We start from the raw sequence: 21236 nt of genomic DNA, 5'->3' as shown, positions 1-21236 counted from the left end.
TAAACAATGAGTCGCATGTCTGCTATTTGCACATATCAACACGCATAATGTGTGAACGCCCCACACCGCGGGATGCACAGAAACGGACCGTTTTCTCCTGGGACAAGAGATAAAGTAGACCCAGTCGATAACATGGATTTCATTTTCAATTGGATTTTATTTAAACCTGGAGCACTTTTATTGTGAGGTTTGTTTGAGCAAAGTTGAGTAAAGCATCTGTAACTTATTGCGGTTGAGGAAAATAACTTTAATAGTCAATGTTTTATTTAATTTGACAAAGAAAGATGTATCTGTATACTGTCAGTTATATTGGAATCAGGGCATCTCTAATTGAAAACAAGCTTTGTGGTTTAGTTTGATCCCAAAGGAATGACAATGCAGTATTGCTAACCAGGACACATTAGAGTGAGATCTTAAACACATGGTAATAGCTTGAAATGACCTTTTTAAAACAGACAGTTGTGACTGAACTGAACATCTCAAGCTGAGCCTCATGTCTTTTATACGTTTCATTTGCAGAACATTGTTCATGTCTCTCTTCTTTTGTAACAGTGATCAAAACAGTGCTCATGCCAGGGAGACGACAGCTTACTGAGGGGGCTACTATCCTACGTGTCAGATTTCATGTTGCCGTTTGAGGACGTGGATAATCTAAAGAGAAGGCGGAGGGAGTGAGTGTGTGTGCGTGTGTGCGTGTGTGTGTGTGTGTGTGTGCGTGCGTGGAGGTCGATAACAACAGCAAGGGAACAAAATGCTGCAGGGTCTGCTGATGTTACACAACTTAGTTGAGCAGCGAGGGCCGTTTTCTTCCTCCGGCTGGTCACTATGGAGGTGTTGCCCAGGCTACTGTTGCTGGGATGTGACTCAGCAGTTTTCCCTCCCTCTATCTAACCGACCGGCTCACAGAGACGATGAGTTGACACACATCCTTCAAACGGCAGCCAGAGATCAATATATGGATCGCTGTGTAGCTAAACATCCATCACGCAGCATGGACTCCTCAATAATAATAATAATAATAATAATAATAATAATAACAACAATTAAAGTTTGTTAGCTCTAATTTCTTCATATTTTAAATTTGACAGATAGTCTTCAGATATACGTTTTTCTCTGTCAATATGAATATATTTTACTTTTTAGTTCCGTTTTAGTTTCTATTTTGAGATGTTTGTGTGTTTATTTTCTGCTCTATTTCATTCTAACATTATTTATTTTCTTACAGAGTCCTGGCGAAAGAATGTCCCCCCAAGTTGGGATCAATAAAGTTAATCGTATCTTATCTTAACATGCAGCACTAGCTAACTGCCAAGGTCAATTAGAGAAAAACAAATATTATGTTGAAGTTGTATTTACAGCTTTAAGTGGATTTACATCACAATTAACATATCATCTTTTATTTTTACAAATCATTAAGTTTGCATTATGTTAACCTGCAACTAATTTAAATTAAATACCTTTGAATTATACGTATTAAGGTAAAAAAAGATTCATGAAAAACAGGATTCGACAGGCCGGATTGAAGATAAAGGAAGTTCCAACGTTTACAAAATGAATTCTTTAAGATGAATAATACATGCTCTTTCTGGCCTGCTTCGAAATAAAAATTAAATGCAGCCATTCAAGAAATCCTTTAGAGTGTGTGTCTTGGTTTGTGTGTGTGTGTGTGTGTGTGTGTGTGTGTGTGTGTGTGTGTGTGTGTGTGTGTGAGTGATCAATGAGGCGTTTTCAGCTATCAATTGGATCCAGCCTCCACCAGTCTGAGCACATTATATCACCTAGGAGACAGCAGTGGATGCATCCTAGAATAATAATGAGTCTGATTCAAATCTAACAGACTAGTGAACATACCTAATTTAGGGGTGACAAATTACCGGATGTGCATTAAGGAATCTCATCGTGCTTCAATTGCATGATACTAACCATTTTGTGAGAACTTTTAAAAATAAATGTTGTTATGAGGATGTTAATTTAAGTCTGATATTTTAAATATAAGATTCAAATAAAGTTGCTAAAGTCTGAAATCTGACTTTCTACTTAAAGGTCATTAACTACAGGATAACTGTTTAGGAGGCGGGGGGTAAACACTTAAGTGAGATGTCTGGACTCTCTGGCTGTGAATGTAACTCTCGAAGGTCATGTTTAACAAAGTTACGGCAACACTCCAGACAGACGTAACACGATCAGGAGCGCTGATTGAACCAACAGCCATAGCCGTGTGCTGTGTGCCTCTGGTTCGATCAGTCTTTGATGCTGGCTGGAAAGAGAAGGACTCTACAATGAGAGGAGGGTCCGCTAATCATAAAGTGAATACCTTAGAAGGAATGGAGCGAAGAAGTAACAGCGCGAAAACATTAACTCGAGTTTATGTTTGACATTATCCTACTTTGGTGTCAAGTATATCTCGTCGACCAGCTCGTGAATGGGGCTGTGGAAAATGGAATAAAATGAATATCAAGCGGTAATGTAAATAATGTTTTCACAGAAGGTTACAAATAGTCTTAAATATACATGTTTTTAGTTAATTGTAAAAGTTATTCAACAAGCAAAAACTCAAACAATGATGCCGATGCCAGCTCCTAAAATGTGTGTGTCCTTCCTTTCTCTGTTTTATATCATTGTGAGATGAAAATCTCTCAGGTTTGGACTTTTGATATAAGCCTTTATGTGACATGATGTAGGCTTCTGGAACATGTATTTGAGCATTTTTCCTTTTTTCTCACATTTAACTAACCAAGAAATTGTAATTTAATTTTAAAACATGTGCATTTCCGTTTCTCACTAACAAAGTGATGTCTTTAACTGTTTTGCGAGTCCAAAATCCAAATATATTGTATTACATATTATAAATAACAGAGAAAGAACGTAATCTCTATATTTCAGAAGCATTTTCTGACACTTTAACAATGATGTGCAATACAATTAACTAGCAATAAGTTCCTCACAATCGACCAATAATGTAGTCGACGAGAACTCACGGTTCTAAATTACAGCGTTTGTTATCAAGCCCAACTTTTCACACTGTAAAGAAGCGCTCACACTGAATTACAACATGCTACATGGTGTACTGAGGGAAAAGCGGGGATGATTTCAGCAAATGCTCAGCCGAAAGCAGTGCATGCATTAACGTAACATCTGCATTTCATGGTGAAATAACCGGGGGAAAGCACATGAAGATGGGACGGTTTTCTTGCAGTCGATGGGTTGTGAAACTTCAGCGTCACTTAGCAAACAGCCGAGGGCCTTACACCACAGAAAGCGTCATGTTCTGCACAAAATACATTCACTAAGCGAATTTGCAGATAATTCACACAAGCTAGACAACGAGCTAACATCCATACTCAGCGGTATGAGTATGGATGGATGGCCTCGGATGGTGAAACACTCACAGACCTCCTTTCCTTAAATTAACATGCCGTCATTACCGCTGATAAACACAGACAGCCACCTACCTTCCTGTTGCCTCAATTCCAGCTCCACAATGCATCCTCTTTCCCTGCAGTTGAAACGGGGATGTGTGTTTGCTACACGAGTGGATTTGACATTCTCCTCATCATCATGGTGTTTTCTTTTTTCAGTCCCATTCCTGTGTCAGTGACGCTCACTTCCTGTTTCCCAGCCGTACAGCAGAAACCACCCACAATCTGTGTGATGTTAGAACAGGCAGGGAGGAGAGAATGTGATCAATAATTCATCCAGTGCAAATCAAACGGGATAATACACAGTGGAGGCAGAACATACAAATGACAAATTGTGTTGTGTAGTTATGCATCGCCAGAGAAGGCACTTAAGATTTAACTTGTGTAAAAGGGCCAATACCACACTGTAGAAAACCACAAAGTAATGTGATATTTCATAGACTATCTACTCAATGAATCTGAAGAACAATTACGTAATAAGGATACTTAGAATGCGCAGTTACAATCATTTATTTTATGGCATTTTTTGTTATTAAATATGAAGGAATTTGACTGTCTGAATATCCATCCATCCATCTTCTCCCGCTTATCCGTGGTCGGGTCGCGGGGGTAGCAGTTCCAGCAGAGAGCCCCAAACTTTCTTTTCCCTGTCTGAATATATGAATCCATAATGATTCAAGAATTTTTTTAAAGGAGAGAGTATTGCATTTTTCTTATGTAAACAGGATTGGTTACAAGTTTAAATACAATTAAAAAAATGTGGATTTTAACATAACTTTATATAAGATGTATAAGATAATTGGTCGTTCTCCTCAAAACCAGGAGCCACTTTAACAAGTCTTCCGGGAAAGATACATGTTTTTTTTTTTGTATGGACTTCTTGATAATGTGCTACTATCAAACTAAATAAAGAAAGTGAAGAAACAAGAGACAAACAAACCAAGCCAAGGTTCAGACGTTGGGTTTATAATAATCTTTAAGCACGACAGTATTTAATTGAAACCCAGGAAAGTGGATTTGTAAATATCCACTAGAACCACAGGTCAGTGTATTTCAGGAAGCTTTCACTTTTTTACTGCCATGTCCTCCTTATTCTGATAGTGTTACTGCCCAACAGTGCCATCTACTGACCATATACAGCATTTACACTCATTAGGTCTGATCTGTGCTTTTTGATTTTGGTTGAGTACTAAATTAGATAAACTACAGCAGTAATGACACGATTACTTAAATGTTAAGCTAAATGGCTGATTTCTTTAAACCGCGTCAGTAGCTGCGATAAACTTTACATATTTATTTCATCAAGATGTGTTTTTTCATGCTTACATTAGTTGATATTTAATCAGTAAAAGCTTGATTTGAGAACAATATATGCTTCTCTCCTCACACAGTGAACACATATCTCCACCTGCTATATCTGATTAAACAACATAAAACATTCTCGTTTAATCCTCGTAATCAAAGTGCTCATGATGTTTCCTTATCCACCTGAAAGTCTTTGAAACATATAACCAAAGACACTTTTCTGATTAGTGTGTTTCCCGTATTCAAACTAATTTCCTGTCAGCCTCGTCCTTTCAGTGACTCGGAGTTAGATTTGTGCTCTTCTCTTGTAGTCAACTCTTCTCCAGACTTTGATAAAAATCAGTGTTTCTGCGGTGCTGTTGGACCGGCATGTTCCTCCTGGTGCTGCTGACCTTCTCCAGGTCGATCTCCACCAGCACCATGCCTGGCTTCTCCCCTCCACAGTCTCCCAGCACCTCACCCCAGGGGTCCACGGCGAGGGCGTGGCCGTACGACGAGCGCTTCTCATGGTGCCGGCCGACCTGCGCCGCCGCCAGGACGAAACACTGAGTCTCTATCGCCCGTGCACGCAGTAACACCTAGATAAAAAGACATCAAGTTTGTGTTTTGCTTGGGTTTCAATCTAATAGATATCCTGTCTTTGTAAGCCAACACATATAGTTGTATTGTGACTCATCCCACCTCCCAGTGAGCAGCTCCTGTGGCTACAGTGAAGGCTGATGGGTAGGTTAGAATATCAGCGCCTTGCCTTTGCAGAGCCAGTGATAACTCTGGGAACCTCAGATCATAGCAGATGCCCAGGCCAACCTGGGGCAACAAAAAGAGAATAGTTAAAACCAAAGACTAAGAACAAGCTGATCATAATGTTTAAATAGAGATAGGAAACACTTTCTTTCCAATCTCAAATATTTTCTGGCTAGCGTTTAATATTGAGATTACAGAGCTGGCAAAATGTACTTGTATTTCCTAACTTTTGTAGTTTTCTCTCATCTAATATGAAGATTTCCTGTGCATTTACAAGTCTACTATATAATGAGGGTTATAAAGGACACCTTGCCGATGGGAGTTTGGACTGGAGACACGAGGGAGGGTCCAGGGATGGTGAAGGCACTTTCTTTAAGTGAAACGCCTTTTTCTGGCAGCTCCACATCAAATAAATGGGACTTCCTGTAGACTGAAATGATTTCACCTGTGGGTGCAATGACAACGTGTCAGAATGTGTACCATAAGGAATCATCAAGTGGAAAATAATTAATGTCTCTGTGTGCAACTGAGTGGGATTTTAAAGAGAGTGATGAACAGTACCACCTTTATCGTTAATTATGATGTGACTGTTGTAGATTCGTCTGTCAGACTCCCAGTTATGTCCTCGTTCATGAAATCCTCCAAGAGACAGCCACACTTCCAACTTCCTGAAAAAGGAGTGGTTAAAAAATACATAAAGAAATCCTGAAAAAGTGCTTATTTTTCAAATCTTGAAGTACCTGCTGATGTATACACATAACCAACATATTTACTAGGCTATAGAATACATATTTACACTATGTTAAAATAAACATACTGAACTTCACGGTTTCCCTACCTCCAAATACTACGGGACATAAAGTTTCTATCTTTTTATTCATTCATGAAGCCAACAGTAGATTAGTAAGGCAAGAATCAGGAAGTAAAACACCTTTTTGTGTACCTAATTTGCTTGGAAGGAGCTTAAATCTATGTAAGATTATACATGTGTAAGAGTTGTGTATCCTGCTCTCAGCCAGCAGCTTATTGAAAAATATCTGACTGAAGAAAAATGTCTCCCCCAAACAACGACAAAACATTGGACCTATGTCAATGATTACGAAGCAGTGTGTGTACCTGGCCAGCTGAGAGTATTGTGAGATTGTGTCTCCTGTCAGACTCTCGGACAGCGTCTCCTCTCGGCTGGATCCGATGTAATCGAAGGCCTCGGGCAGGAAGACCATGCTGGCCCCTCGCCCCTTGGCCTCCTCCACCAGCTGTTTACAGGCGGAGAAGTTAGCCTTTTTATCCGGGGTGGCTGTCACCTGACACACTGCAGCCACCGGGCGAAGTGAGGTCGACATCCTGCAGGGAGAAGAGGTGGTTATTATGTGCACAAAAGCAGCATGACTGGCAAACATGTTATGTTTGATCATTAACTGCACTAGTTATTGTGTCTCCTATCATATTGTACTTATTAGGATAGTGGGACCTTTAAATGCAATATCTGGATCAATAACTATAAAATGTATTGATGCTCTTTCTGCCAGTCACATAGATTTACATAACACAATACGAATGTAGTCTTTAACATAATTTAACTTTGTTTAGAGAGACGCATAACAATAAATTCTCTAGTCAGAATAATAAACACCTGTTTTGGAGCTTGATCTGTTGTCTCTGAGCTGGGAGAGAGGTCAAATACTTTGCAGATGTTCCCAAAATGCACCTGGCCGTGAACATTGGTCCCAGTGACGCTGACAGAGCTTCACCTCCCCTGTTTAGTCCAAGTTAGTAGCACATTCATACGTCCAGTGCGGGGTCCAGTGTGGTTAGTGTACAGCAGGAAGGATTAGCGGTGCTACTTTCTTCTTCTTCTTCTTCCTTATTTCGAAAGGATATAAACCAGCATGAAGGCACACTGGCTCCAGCTGCTGGACTGCATTTGTAACAACACTGGTGTAGAGGATTGATTACATTTTATATTTTAATAGATTTTTTAAAACAATACATATTGAGATGATTATCTTGAACAATTAACATTTATTTGTTATGTTTTTAAGGCTTTGTGGTTGGTAGAGTGTTGGTGGTTTGGGCGTACTTTAACCAATTTAAAATGGATTAAAAAATAAATCTCCAAAATGAACAAACGATTCGTAGATAACGTAGAAACATGAATCCTGCACTTATCTTAATATATATTGATAATATATTTATCTTGACACCAGAGAGTTTTCCACTTGGTCAGTTGACATGTTGAACTTTGAATAATTGATCAATTATGAATTTCACAATTTTTGTTATTACTTTTTACAGCTGACGTTTAATTAACATTTAAATATGTTTTGATTATCTTTTTTTTTTATTGCGATCTATCTGTTTTAAGTCCAATGTTTCTCCATACTGCACTACCTTTCAGAGGAAAATACTGTGCCTTTTAATGGACATAACTGAAAAAAACTTTGGTGCAAACAGGAACAGATAATGATAAAGAGTATACTGATTAGAAAAATATGACCTACTGTATCTCGAGGAGATGGCAGTGTTGCAACATTAATAATACAAGATGCCCTCAAAACTCAAAGTAAAAAATATATATTTCCGCACAGGCACACAACAAGCATCCCTATACATTCTGCTCGGGGTCCATCTCAGCAACACCCTTCCAAGATGGCAGCCAACAGTAGCAGCACGGTTAGCAAATCCAGCAGCGGCAGCAGCGCCGGAGGAAAGCCGTCCGGCCCGTCTGCCGAGCAGGTACCGTCCCCTCCAGCCCGGTCTGCTTCAGTCGGTACACCCGCGATAGTCTTTCTGTGGTTCAATCCGGCGGAGCTAAAGCCGAAAACGTGGCTCCCAGCTAGCCGATGCTAACATTAGCTTCCCCATCGCCAGCATTCTGCCTTCTCATCACAAAAAACAGAGTGAAGCCATATAAGGAGCCTACATGTATAAAGAGTTTATGTGTGCTTATATCAATGCGTTAACTGCATTTGAATAAGAATACACTTATAAGTGGATTGTGCTGAATAGTGTTTCTCAGTGAAAGTCAGTGTGAGGGCTGGAGCTATTTTTATTACTGAAAACCTATCTACACACTACAAATACTCTCTAATATACCAATCTACTGAAAGGACAGTAACATATAGAAATAGTGTACTGTATAGATTAAGTGTGCCCTGTGGCTTTTAATAATAAGTAAATATATCCTGAGTACATTTTTCTTATGCACACAAATGTAAGGTTACTGAAGTAAAAGCAGAATGAGACTTAACATAAAAAGTGCAAGCTAAAAACAATGGCTAAACATTTTAACCATTACAAAAAACGGTTTTATTCTAGTCTATTTTAACTTAAAATAGACTAGAATAAAACCGTTTTTCTTAGGTTGTAACAGTCAAAAGAAATGTACTCGCTAAACATTTGACTTGTTTGATTGATGGTCAATACAGGAAATGTGCAGTACCTGATTCAAACTGAGATTAATACCGTGACAGTGTGAGTCTGTATTGTTTCTGATGGTGTTTTTTTTGTGTCAGGTGGTGGCAACATTTCAAAGGATGCGTCAGGAGCAGCGCAGTATGGCTTCTAAATCTGCAGATTTCGAGATGGATATCAATGAGCACGGGTTGGTAGAGGATACTCACACATCTGCTTATTGAATCTGTGAGGTGCAATTCTTTGTTTCATCACTGTTTGTCTACATTTTCTTTCCCCTCCATCCAGCTTAGTAATTGAAACCCTGAAGGAAGTGGATCCTTCGAGGAAATGCTTTCGTCTTGTAGGAGGAGTGTTGGTGGAGAGGACGGTAAAAGAAGTTCTACCAGCCTTGGAGTCTAATAAAGAACAGGTAATGCATTCATCTTTATGTCACCAGCAAATTGTTTCAGCAATCATGGAAACAGAACAACAACAACTATTACGCATTGTGGTGATTCATTGTATTGTAACAGGGTTCCCGCGGGGTCTTAAAAAGGTCTTACATTTGATAATCAGAATTTAAGGCCTTAAAAAGGTCTTAAATATGATAAAAAAAATAAGAAAGTTCTTAAATATGATTTAGAAGGTCTTAAAAATGATCGGATTTGAAAGGTACTTCTGTGTTGCGATCGCGTCTAAATGTGTTTTGGGGGAAATGTCCGAGCAGCAAAGTAAGAGCCTTTCAGTTCCCCCCAACAATTTGTATCGAAATAAATCAACATGGAACCAGTAATCATTAACTTTGTTTCCCCCGGCCCCTTATCGGAGAACACCCAGCTAGTAACCTAGCAACCAAGCTTCAGCTAGCGGCAGTCAGAAATTAGGTATCTTCGAATCTACTTGCAAATAAATATGGGGAAGTGTAAGTTCAACCGTATTTGGTTGGAAAACATCGAATGTTGTGCTTGGTTGAAACCAGTGGAGGGGAATGTGTTTGAAGCCCGCCGCACCTTTTCCAAAAAAATTATCGTTTGTTTAGCTAATGTAGCGTTAGCTAGTGCAGCTACTCCCGCAACAACACCGGGTGACCTCCGGGCGACATTTGAGTCTACGTCAACCCTAAAAGCGGAGGTGCTGTGGACGCTAAATACCGTAGCTAAAACACCAATGATACAACAGCATGAAGACAGCGGAGCTCTGACTATAGCTCTTGACACACACACACACACACACACACACACTTTTTGTCTAACGCAGTTCAGTGTAGTGTTATGCTGAACATGAATACATTTACTTTGTAAGTCATTATGGGACGAATTTCATCTTTCCTATCAATTTTCCTTCATACTTTCTTGCCGTGAAATAGGTCTTAAATTCTATTCAAAGTGGTTTTAAAAAGTCTTAAATTTGAGTTGGTGAAACCTGCAGGAACCCTGTGAGTCCTGCGTCGGGTGATTCGCGGGTGGTATTTTTTCAAACGTTTTTTTCCGGGTTTGGTTCTGGGTAAAACAAAGATGATGCGGGTCGGGTCGCTGGTATTGCATAATAAATGTATTAAAATAACAATAATTTAGTTTAATGTTTAAATCCTCAGACTTCTCCCCCGCATAACCTCTGCAGCGCATCAATCTGCTGCTGAGCGCGCCACATTCGAAATGGCTGAGGTGAAGCTCTCGAGCGGAGAATACAGCATTTTCAATAACACTTCCTCAAGAGCGAAATCCAACGTCTGGGAGGCTTTTGGTGTCATCCTATGGAGAAAAGAACCAACATCCCACGCTTTTTGAGACATATGCAACTGCGTGTGTTAATAATTGCACGTTTTCACTGCTCATATATATATATATATATGCGGGTTGCGGATCTTGTGCCGACGGGTCGGGTCGGGTTGCGGAACTAATTGGCAATATGTGCGGGGGGCGGGTTCGGTATTGCACGTCGCGGGAGCGGGTCTTGAAAATCAGACCCGTGCAGGACTCTGCCCGGTGTATGTCACATTGTCACCAGCAAATTGTTTCAGCAATCATGGAAACAGAACAACTATTACGCATTGTGGTGATTCATAGTATTGTAAGGATTACCGAGCCTATCGACACAATGTTAGTGCATTACTGTTGGAATATGAATTTTAAATGGCTGCATTTAATCCCAAGTGTCCTCTTCTTTTATCTCCACAGATCTCCAAATTAATCGAGTCCATCAACAAGCAGATGCAGACGAAAGGGCGGGACCTCACAGAGTACAGGGAACGCTACAACATCCGGTTGGTGGGAGAAGGTGAAGCGGAGGCACAGGGCCAGTCGGCGGAATCTTCCAGTGACAACATAGACGGCGGGTCTAAAAGCGGAGCTGGCGTTTTAGTGTCGTAGTTTGTTATTATTGAGAGCGACCGTAGGGCCTTATGATTTCTCCAGTACCTAAAATATGGTTGTAGTCACACAATTTAAAATGTATCTTCTCACACTTGATTTTGATTACATTTCTGCTCAGATACTGCACTTGGTACTGAGGTACTTTGCAACAGACACCGACTCACACATGTGAATGCTAATGCTTATACAAATGTAGGTTGTTTGTCTTAAATCTGCCTTTCAGTAAAGCTGACTTTCTTTTTCTAGAATATTGTGGCCTAAATTAAATAATTGAATTGTAAGTTCTTGTTTTCGTCTTACTATCATTTACGCATGAGCAAATAAATACTTCACTGTATCAGAGTACGGCAAAATGTAATCCACTTATTAATATACAGTTTCAAGGATGCCTAATAAAAAATTCAAAGAAGAAATAAAAAAATCAGATGTTTAGAAAATACAGATGAAAAGTGAATGTTTATGTTAACTTAAGACTTTTGACTTACAACGTACAAAAAAAGCTGATTTCATAGGGCCCTGAATTAGGTTGAGCTTTGCAAGAAGTCACCCTTGCCAAGGCAGTTCAGGTCCTTGAAGGCATTTTGACAACATGTGTTATGAGCATGAAAATATACAGTAAACATGTCGCTATAGATCAAAATGTCAGCTTTTTTCAGCCTCTGTAATTCATGACTCGTAAAATTGTCTCCATGCACAGAATGGCTGCTGGTTTGTATTCATATAAATGTGTGGTCAGCTTTTGTACAGAGGTTAATAAAGCGGACATCATGATGTGACCATAAGTCAGTACTACCACCACAACCTTGATGATAAAGCCCCGTTATTAAAAACACAACAAAAGTTGTAGTCTGGTCTATAGCACATGTTTGAGCTATGTTGAATTTGTTTCTGAACTCTGTCTAAAATGAGGAAATGTCGCCTCGGACCTGATGTCTTTGCTGTCATGTTCATGTAGTCGTGAGGACAAAAATGTTTTTGTTAATGGTCATTAAAAATGTTTCTCAAATGTTCTTTCTGTGTGTTGTCTTACATCATTGTTACTGTGTGCCACAAAGCCCTTAAGTAATCAGATGTTTACAATTTAACATCACAGCTGTAACTGTTGCGACCTGGATTAAAATGAACACAATTCACATTCCTGGTTTTGTTGGAGATTAAGTTTTTCCAAAAAGAACATCAAACAAAATTACTATCACCTCTATGTTTGCCCCTCAATATATTGAAGACGAATAGAAATGTAATATATTATTCAACATATATATCTATGCTAAGATAGACGTTTATTGATAACCAGCAGGGAATTTGAATTGTTGATGCAGTACAAGGAAATAAATACATTTAAAAAAGTATAGAAGCTTACCAGTAAGTAACACAATCAAGTTAAACAATTTAAAGAATAAAAAGAAAGACATGACATACATAAACTGAATGAGAATAGAACGTTAGGAGACAATTGTAAAGTGAGTGGCGCTAAAATAACAATGTTAACAGTGTAAACTTTAATAGAAGATATGATAAATAATGATACTTGAAGTGAATTTTTGTTTTTAGGATGACTTTCAACATCTGTCCAGGGACTACAGACGAAAAGTAGCCTGTTGGCTAACTCCAGCGCATTTACAGAAATGTCAATCAATGTGCACTGTCCCTGTCAAATAAATATATAAAATAAAAAATACTATGTATGAAAATAATAGGATATTAGTGCAAGAGTAAATACATATAAAAAGAGAGAACCGTGCTCTCACATGTGATTATAACATAATGACTATATGAGCAAATGACATAAACAGTAAAAAATGAAAATAGATATCGACGAGGATGGGATTCGAACCCACGCGTGCAGAGCACAATGGATTAGCAGTCCATCGCCTTAACCACTCGGCCACCTCGTCTGTGGATCTACGAATATATGCGCAGAGAATTTTATACACGATACAAATCATGGAAAACACATTCTTTATTCATTTTTGTTACAGTTCGCTTTCACAAAGACTAACGACATAGTGGCATTACCTCTTTCATCCAACATTAAACAGCTAGCTAACGAGCCATATGCTATACTATGCTAAAAGATCACATTATGTTGCGCCTCTACTCCCGACATTAAGGTTATTACGTATCTACATGCGCCGCTGTCGCATCAAAGCAGAATGGTTGCAACAATTATTTTTGCACGAAGATCACGCAGACAGGATTAGATCCGTCGTTTTGTTTTCGTGCTATCGAGAGCTGCATGAATATCTGGAGCAGCTATGCCAGTAACCAGCAGAATGTGCAAGTATTTGTTGTATTTCCACCCTGATAGGTTGCACTGTTAGCATTGTGATAGCAATGTGGGTAATGCTAGGACAGAAATAGCTCAAGGAAACAGCTGCTTGCTCCGGTGTTTGGAGCTGCTTTGAGCACACTAGTTGTCCAGTTTGCAGTTTCTCTGGAATGCATCTGTCCAAGAAATTCTCGGTTTTCAAAGTGGTGCTGAGTGCTCTGCTGATAGTGGCGCTCCTGCAGCTCATTTACCTGTCCTTCTTATCCAAGTTTCACGGTAATCAGCAGCGGTACCGATACTCTGAGCTTTTTGGAGGCTCTGGGGGCAAGAAGAATGGGCACCCCGAGAAAAACTCACGGAAGGAGCGTCTGAGGTTCTCCCTGTCTACTGGAGGGATCTTTGACAACAGTGGTCAGTACCGGGTGTACAAGAACTTGATAAAAAGTGATTTCACCACAAATCATAAACCAGGGTCCATCCCCAGCTCCCATGTCCTGGCATTAGCCACACACACAACCATCAACAACCTGCATCACCTGGAATCTCTTGTGGAAAGGTGGCACAACCCTCTCTCCGTGGCCATATTCGCACACGGGCAAGATGTCAAGTTTGCCACAGCTCTGGTTTATGCTCTCAGCTTCTTTTGCCCCCAGATTCAGTCTCTGGTGGACTTCCACTTGGTGTGCCTCTCAGGAGAGATGGCCAGTTTCCCTGAGCAGGACCGTGAGCATTTTGCAGGGCTCGAAGACTGTGCCTCTGTGTTTTCCAGACTGGAGACGCACAGGGATAAATACAAGAACTATGTCATCAGTGGAAACGTCTCCTACCCCAACAACCTCCTGCGTAACGTAGCCCGAGGTGGCACAGAGTCCTCCTACATCCTCGTCATTGACATCGACATGATGCCGAGCGCTGACCTCCACCAGCAGTTTGAGGCCATGATCTTGGGGCGTGAGATAGCGAGTGATGAGGTTTTTGTGTTGCCTGCCTTTGAGATCCGCCACGCAAGGAAGATGCCCGGAAACAAGGCAGAGTTGGTTCAGCTCTACCAGGTCGGTGAGGTCCGGCCCTTTTATGAAGAGCTGTGTTCTCGCTGTCAGGCCCCCACCAACTACTCGCGGTGGGTCAACAGCCACGTTAGAGGATCCGAACCCCTGGAAGTTGGCTACACGCTCACCTGGGTTGATCCCTGGGAGCCTTTCTACATCGGGCCCCACACTGTGCCCCTCTATGATGAGAACTTCAAGCAATATGGATTCAATCGTATCAGCCAGGTTTGTACAATTTCAACATTTTACACTTATATCGTCAAAGTCCACATTCTAGCTGATGAACTGTGAAATTCAGTTGAAACAAAGTTATGCAATTGGACTGTTTTTGTCCTGTTTGTATATAGTGTAATGCACAACAAGTTGACATGAAAACGTGCAAAAAAGTGACGTTTCTGTCACAACTTCCTTCTCTTGCACTGATTAGACTGCAGCATATATTTAATCACAAAATCAACCGCGTCTTATTGTCTCTTTTACAACCAAAAAAGCATTCGAAAGTGCTATTATACTTTCAAACAATAAGGTAAGTTGACAATAAGAAACCTTTATGATTTTATTAGCCTAGTTCATTTAATCCCTTTCTATGACGTATAATTGAGTCCCTTTTTATTCTCGCAGTGCTGATGCAATCCATTGCAAGATTTACAGTATTAGCAAAAAACGTTTGACTGATGAGGCGAGTTGATGCATTATTTACTTATCAATTTTTTTGTCTAACCAACTGTCCAACATTGTAGAACATGTAGACTTATGGTATCCTGTTCTGAAAGGAGTTTTCTGAACTCTGAGAAAACCATACTATTCATGGTTCCCTTTGACCTTGCTTCTTTGCATCATACACTGAACACAAATATAAACGCAACACTTTTGTTTTTGCTCCCATTTTTCATGAGATGAACTCAAAGATGGCCACAATAAAAGGCCACTCTGAAACGTGCAGTTTTGCTTTATTGGGGGTCCGAAAACCAGTCAGTATCTGGTGTGAGGGGTAGGGTTAGGGTTAGGGTAATGTTGTGAATCGAGTGGCCCATGGTGGTGGTGGGGTTATGGTATGGGCAGGCGTATGTTATGGACGACGAACACAGGCCACTCGATTCACAACATTACCCTAACCCTACCCCTCACACCAGATACTGACTGGTTTTCAGACCCCCCCAATAAAGCAAAACTGCACGTTTCAGAGTGGCCTTTTATTGTGGCCAGCCTAAGGCACACCTGTGCAATAATCATGCTGTCTAATCAGCATCTTGATATGTTACACCTGTGAGGTGGGATGGATTATCTCGGCAAAGGAGAAGTGCTCACTATCACAGATTTGTTCAGATTTGTGAACAATATTTGAGAGAAATGGTTATTTTGTGTATATAGAAAATGCTTTAGATCTTTGAGTTCATCTCATGAAAAATGGGAGCAAAAACAAAAGTTTTTGTTCAGTGTATTTCCATATTTCAGCTCTTCTTTCTTGTTTCCTTGTCTGTCCTTGCCGTTACCTTTCTTCTCACCTTCCCTGTCCTCTTGTCTCCTCTCTTTTTCCTTTCACATCTTCACACCTCCATGTCTGTCTGCTGCTCACCCTGTCTTTCTGTCTCCCCCCTCAGGCCTGCGAGCTCCACGTCGCTGGATACAAGTTCTCGGTGCTGAGCTCAGCTTTCTTGGTGCACCGGGGATTCAAGATCCAGGGGGAGTTTCACGCCAAGAAGGACGAGGAGAACAAACGCAACCGGGTTCTGTTTCGCAGCTTCAAAGAGGGCCTGAAAACAAAATACCCATCCTCCAACCGACGCTGCTGATCCTCCTTCTCTAATGAAATCTGTCTCCTGCTGAAATAATGGACGTCGTACGTTGTTCTTCTAAAACGAACCCGTTTTTCTTTTAAATTCTGACGGCAACTCTTGGATTTATATCAAGTAAAACATTTCTGCTGGTTGGGACAGAAAGAAAGAAGTGATCAATCAAGACTGAAAAACTGGCAAGCAACTTTTTGGAATCAAAATCCAAAATGTATAATAATTAGAGGTACGCTTTCTATTTTACAAAATGTTTGAGCTTGTCCAGATACAAAGAAAATCTCTACATATACTTAGAGATATCCTAAGAAACAAAAGTCCTAACCTCAGGTTATGTACTGTAACATAACGCAGATATACTATAGCAGAAAAAAAAATCCATTGGACTTTAAATACGGGAAAAGGGTCAAGAATATATTTTTTCTAAGATATCTTCGGCTATTGAGTACTAATAATGAATTGAAACAAAATGGCATCACAATCTGATTATGAGGTAAACTACAAACCCAGTTTTTTAACAAATGCATCACTTTATATCAAGTTTAAATAGTTTGTTTCCTTCAAATGTTGTGCCAATCGATGTGGTCAGACCACCAGAGGGCAACAGACACTGGTGTTAAATGCAGCATACTGTATAGTGAGCAGCAGGGATTACGCAATACCAGAGGATGTACATTTACTCCGTGTTTCAACTATCTGCACATTTCGACGTTCTCATATCATGTCAGTGCTTTTTCTTGCCACAAACTGTCCGGGGAAACAAACACTGGGAAACTTTACACAGAACATTGTATGACTTTGATTTTGCCAACACTGTGGAAAACGACTATTATAACACAGAGGATTTGACGCTGGTAGTCGCTTAGATTATCTAGAGTTGGGTTTCTTTCTCTTGAAGTATATGATGGGGCCAGTGGACTCAGGTAGAAATGTAGCATGGGTACAAATACTGCACAATCAAAATGTAAACCTCAAACAAAAGCAGTCTACAATATGTTAAGTTATTGATCTTAATCTGTCGTATTATTCTGAAACATACTGGCACAGTACTTTGACCACCACTATTTTCATACAAACAAAATACCTGGAAAGTATGCGTATACATTGCCGCTTGATTACTTTTAAGTGTTACGTTGTTATTGTTGATTTTAACAGAGATTTAAATATGTTTTCCTTCCACACTTGCAGTGTTTATGATATATTTATTGTAAAATGTTTTCCTTCAACTGGACTTAAAATAAACCCCAGCAGGAAAACTGTAGCACAAGTTTGTGTTTGGTGTGAAAAATGATGTTGGGCATGGAACATTTTGTTTTAGAAATTCATGTAGAATTTTGAACATTATTTGTGATGATGTGATGTGGATACTGCGTTTTTTTTGGTGATAAAACAAAATATAATGCCTGATTTGTTTGTAACTGTCACTGATTTTGCTTTTAAATATTATACAAGATGCAGTCTACAATTTATGAACAACCTCCTTAGTGAGCGGAAAGCTCTTTGAGCACTTGGAAATGCGCAAATCCAATCAATTCACTTCACCGGAGGGATTTGGAGTGACAAGTCATGTCAACAGTGTTTCAGGAAGTATCACTTAAATAACCGTTGTAGTAGCATAAGAGGGGACAGGCCGAGAAATAAAGTATTATGTCAAGAAATATGCAACTTACAAACACAATATAGCAGATGTCACTCATTTCAACTGTCTGAAATTGTGTAGGGTTTTGTAGTTTTGTCACAGCGATAAAAACTACAATATATCAGTAGGTGTATCGTTCAGCTAGTACTTGGCACAGTTGACTTTAACCTGTGGTGTAACATGGCTTAAGATGGGGGTTTAAACGCATCCCTGCACGTGTGATGGGTGATTACAGGGCGAGTCAGGGTTGCATCCAATTAAAAGCTCCTATTTAGTAATTAGGATCTGTTTTAAAGTGGACTTTAAGGACTTCTCAGTAAGAAGTTGATATTCTGCAATGCGACCCAAAGGGCAAAACTGCTAGAGTAATATTTCTGGAAGTTTTTCATTATATCGCATTTATATCTCCTTATTAGAAAGTGAGCATAGAAGATAAATAATATCTAAATATCTGTGGTTGCGGAGCTTAAAAGTCGCCCGAAGTGTCGATCAGCGGTAAAGCCATCTGTTGGTAAAGTAGAGCATGTGTGACATTCGGCGCTTGACAACCGTCCGAGGCTCTGTGGTGTTTTGTGGCTAATCCTGCATTACCGGGCTAAATCATGAGCCAGGCATGCGGCCTCCATTCACATGCAACTCCATGCTTTAGATGGGCTTATATTGAGCACACACATAAACAACATACACCTTTGCGTCGTTTCTAAATATCTGATACTTTTCACTTTTGGGTCAATACGTAATCACGCCTTTCTCTTCCGACATGTGCTCTCTACTCCAATGTAGTGATTTGTATTTTATATATTTATGGGGAAGAATATTCACCCTACATTTGGTTTGACAGCCTGGGCAATATATCTATATCAATCAGGATATGATACTAGACATTTATATTTTGGAGATCCTGGTTTTAAAGGCAGCAATACAAAAGGTTGTTTCATTTCTTTCTATATGGTACTTATTATTTTTGGTTCAAGTAATCACGCCTTTCTCTTTGGACTCTTACTCCAACGTACCGACTAATATTTTATACATTTTCCGGGCAGATAATTACTGCATTTAAATAATCCTATATTTGGTTTGAGAACCGATGAATATCAATAATATCAGGATATGACACTAGATATGCTCTTAGATTTTGGGGATCCTAATATCCAAAGTGTTGTCTTTTCCTGGCTTTAAAGGCAGCATTACTAAAAGTCATGTAGCAGACTCTTTCAGACTTGCCCTTTTATTTATTTTACCTGCTTAGTCCTTAAATTCACATTACTGATTGTTTATCATAATTCTCATTGTGTAAATATGTTCTGAATGCTCTTAGATATCGTTATGCTGTGGTAAAAAAAGTTGTTGTATATAATAGTTGTTCATATTGCCCAGCTCTACCAGATTTATTCAAAAATAAGTTGTTTTCATGCAAATCTTTAAAAAAACTATTTTTAAATGACTACTCATGTTTGGCCAACCCACGATGTTCATGTCCATCTCCCCATCGTCATCCCCCTGTCCTTGGTGTTAATAATGTGGCAGAAGGTGCAGAAATGTAAGGGGGGGCGGCTTGTGTGGATCAGGAGAGGCAGGTTTGGTGAGGTAAAGTGGGGTTATATCGACGGCTTTGGGGAGTGCAGGCTTATCTGGGTCAGAGAGCTTTACGACATAAGCAATTAGGGCTGTCCTCTCTTGTGTTGGCTGGCAGGAGGGAGGCCTCCCGCAATCTAGATTAGCTGGGAGAGCTCCGCGGCTTCTGGACAGTGCAGGGAACCAGCTGGAGGGCGAGATGAGCGGGCGGCACGGGGGGAAGGAGGTTCCTCGAGAGGGAGGGTGAGGGCAACGAGAGCAAGGGGTCAACATGCAGGCGTTGTAGACATACAGGCCCTTCTGGGTCAGCGCACGGGTGAGGAAGAAGGAGTCAATGACCCATGCGGATGAAAGGAATTCGCAAAATGAACTGGGTTCCGAACGAGTGGGCTGTGTGTCCACTGTAGCATGTTTAACAGCAGCTTGAATAGAAAAGGTCTATGGAGGATGTTTATGCCATTCAGCTTAACTGGTTTCTTAATGAGCCACTTGACTGGAAGGATTTGCAAGTGATTAGGCCAAATGTTTTTAGAGGAATGGTTGAAGAGATCTTAACAACTACTGAATGAATGTTTGTTAACTGGAGTGTCTCAAAGGGGATTTAGGATGTAGTATATAAGAGTACGACTGACTTACAAATAGATGACACTTACATAATTGGGTGTTTGGGTAGATTTAGACAATAGTGCGCTGAATTCAACACGTAACTGCTGTCTCCTGGCAGGTTGAAACAAATGTGAGGTTTGTTTAAGACACTTTTTGACTTGTCAGGACAGGTTGGCATGGTTATGATCAACTTATCAAACTATAATGTATTGAAACATTCCCATTATTATTTTGTACATTCCAGGAGTTATCTTATTCTCCACCCTAGTGTCCCAAACCAGGCATATTACAAATGTACTAAAGCCTTCATCTTGTCTGTGCTTTTCCTATAAATACAATCACTATAAAGTAGTTAGAACTGCAATGTGAGCCTTGTGTGACATTCCTAAATATCTTTCTCTGATTATCTGCTTTTGAATTTATAATGATATTAAATAGAGACAAGCAGCAAAACCTCACATTTGAGATGCTGGAACCTTTTCATGTTCGGCATTTTAAGATGGAAAATTACAAAAGAAATCGAATTCATATCAGATTTTTTTCTAGCTCTATTGTTGTGGCGATGCTTCTGTCTAAAAAAGCTGCCACAATTAATCGACTAATGAATTAGTTGATCGACAGAAATATAAGTGGCAGCTACATTGATAATTAAGTAATGGCCTTGGAATTTAACTGCAACTTGGATGGACATACTTCACTACTTCTAATATTTTACAACTGACCAAGTTGGTTGCCTAACCAAACCCTAACCCTAACCCTAACCAGCACCTTTCAACACAAGGTCATTCAAAGTGCTCTACAAAAATGAAAGACATTAAGAAAATGGCATTAAAAAGCAAAGTAAAATAAACATTAAAAGAAAAAATACATGATTAAAAGTTACAGTGCAATGTAAGATATGAATAGCTCAATTAAAAGAAGCGCCAAAATGGAGACTTCCAGTTAGGCATGACGGAGTAGAGACGTGCGTAGTTCTGCTCCCGCAAACTTTTGTGTTGTAACTTTTCTGAAGCCCGTAAGCCTTATTGCCCTCTGCTATGCTTATATTGGCTGGCTGTTTACCATCTATGGA

At 39.8% G+C, this 21236-nt stretch overlaps 4 protein-coding genes and 1 non-coding gene across 8 annotated transcripts in view; 2 read left to right on the top strand and 3 right to left on the bottom strand.

Annotated features, from left to right (window-relative positions):
• Positions 1–3611, bottom strand: part of clcn3 (chloride channel 3) — a 35332-nt gene extending 31721 nt beyond the window's left edge. For 3 of the 4 annotated variants that reach the window (XM_034105552.2, XM_034105555.2, XM_034105554.2), the window contains exon 1: positions 3453–3611. The gene's annotated coding sequence lies outside the window, so the exon portion shown is untranslated. The remainder of the gene's footprint in view (positions 1–3452) is intronic. The other variant, XM_034105557.2, reaches the window with a different exon arrangement.
• pfdn2 (prefoldin subunit 2) lies at positions 2433–12246 on the top strand. Its single transcript, XM_034105564.2, has 5 exons — positions 2433–2461; positions 8057–8204; positions 8984–9072; positions 9171–9294; positions 11042–12246. Exons 1-5 carry the CDS (start codon positions 2448–2450, stop codon positions 11231–11233), a joined length of 567 nt encoding a protein of 188 aa, XP_033961455.1. The 5' UTR covers positions 2433–2447; the 3' UTR covers positions 11234–12246.
• nit1 (nitrilase 1) lies at positions 4365–7313 on the bottom strand. The gene is made up of 6 exons (XM_034105562.1): positions 7102–7313; positions 6585–6812; positions 6033–6136; positions 5777–5913; positions 5406–5531; positions 4365–5302 (listed from the first exon to the last, which is right to left on the bottom strand). Exons 1-6 carry the CDS (start codon positions 7188–7190, stop codon positions 5036–5038), a joined length of 951 nt encoding a protein of 316 aa, XP_033961453.1. The 5' UTR covers positions 7191–7313; the 3' UTR covers positions 4365–5035.
• Positions 12247–13049: 803 nt separating the features above from the next.
• On the bottom strand, positions 13050–13131 carry trnas-gcu (transfer RNA serine (anticodon GCU)). The gene has a single exon. It is a non-coding gene; the product is annotated as a tRNA-Ser (tRNA).
• Positions 13132–13364: 233 nt separating this feature from the next.
• b4gat1 (beta-1,4-glucuronyltransferase 1) lies at positions 13365–17751 on the top strand. The gene is made up of 2 exons (XM_034105559.1): positions 13365–14779; positions 16156–17751. The coding sequence occupies exons 1-2, from the start codon at positions 13676–13678 to the stop codon at positions 16345–16347; spliced, it is 1296 nt and encodes a 431-aa protein (XP_033961450.1). The 5' UTR covers positions 13365–13675; the 3' UTR covers positions 16348–17751.
• The last annotated feature ends 3485 nt before the right edge of the window (positions 17752–21236 follow it).

Source organism: Pseudochaenichthys georgianus, chromosome 18 (genome assembly GCF_902827115.2).
Source record: "Pseudochaenichthys georgianus chromosome 18, fPseGeo1.2, whole genome shotgun sequence".
NCBI classification, from domain to species: Eukaryota; Metazoa; Chordata; class Actinopteri; order Perciformes; family Channichthyidae; genus Pseudochaenichthys; species Pseudochaenichthys georgianus.
This window is presented reverse-complemented; position numbering and strand designations above follow the sequence as displayed.

Excerpts from the sequence above, each read along its gene's own strand:
- pfdn2 (XM_034105564.2), top strand. Across the intron at positions 8,205-8,983 it reads CCGGCCCGTCTGCCGAGCAG|GTGGTGGCAACATTTCAAAG; the intron begins GTACCGTCCCCT and ends TTTTTGTGTCAG. Across the intron at positions 9,295-11,041 it reads TGGAGTCTAATAAAGAACAG|ATCTCCAAATTAATCGAGTC; the intron begins GTAATGCATTCA and ends TTATCTCCACAG.
- nit1 (XM_034105562.1), bottom strand. The coding sequence starts at position 7,190 with ATGTTCACGGCCAGGTGCATTTTGGGAACATCTGCAAAGTATTTGACC. Across the intron at positions 6,813-7,101 it reads CAGATCAAGCTCCAAAACAG|GATGTCGACCTCACTTCGCC; the intron begins GTGTTTATTATT and ends TTCTCCCTGCAG. Across the intron at positions 5,532-5,776 it reads TCCAAACTCCCATCGGCAAG|GTTGGCCTGGGCATCTGCTA; the intron begins GTGTCCTTTATA and ends TTGTTGCCCCAG.
- b4gat1 (XM_034105559.1), top strand. The coding sequence starts at position 13,676 with ATGCATCTGTCCAAGAAATTCTCGGTTTTCAAAGTGGTGCTGAGTGCT. Across the intron at positions 14,780-16,155 it reads GATTCAATCGTATCAGCCAG|GCCTGCGAGCTCCACGTCGC; the intron begins GTTTGTACAATT and ends CTCCCCCCTCAG.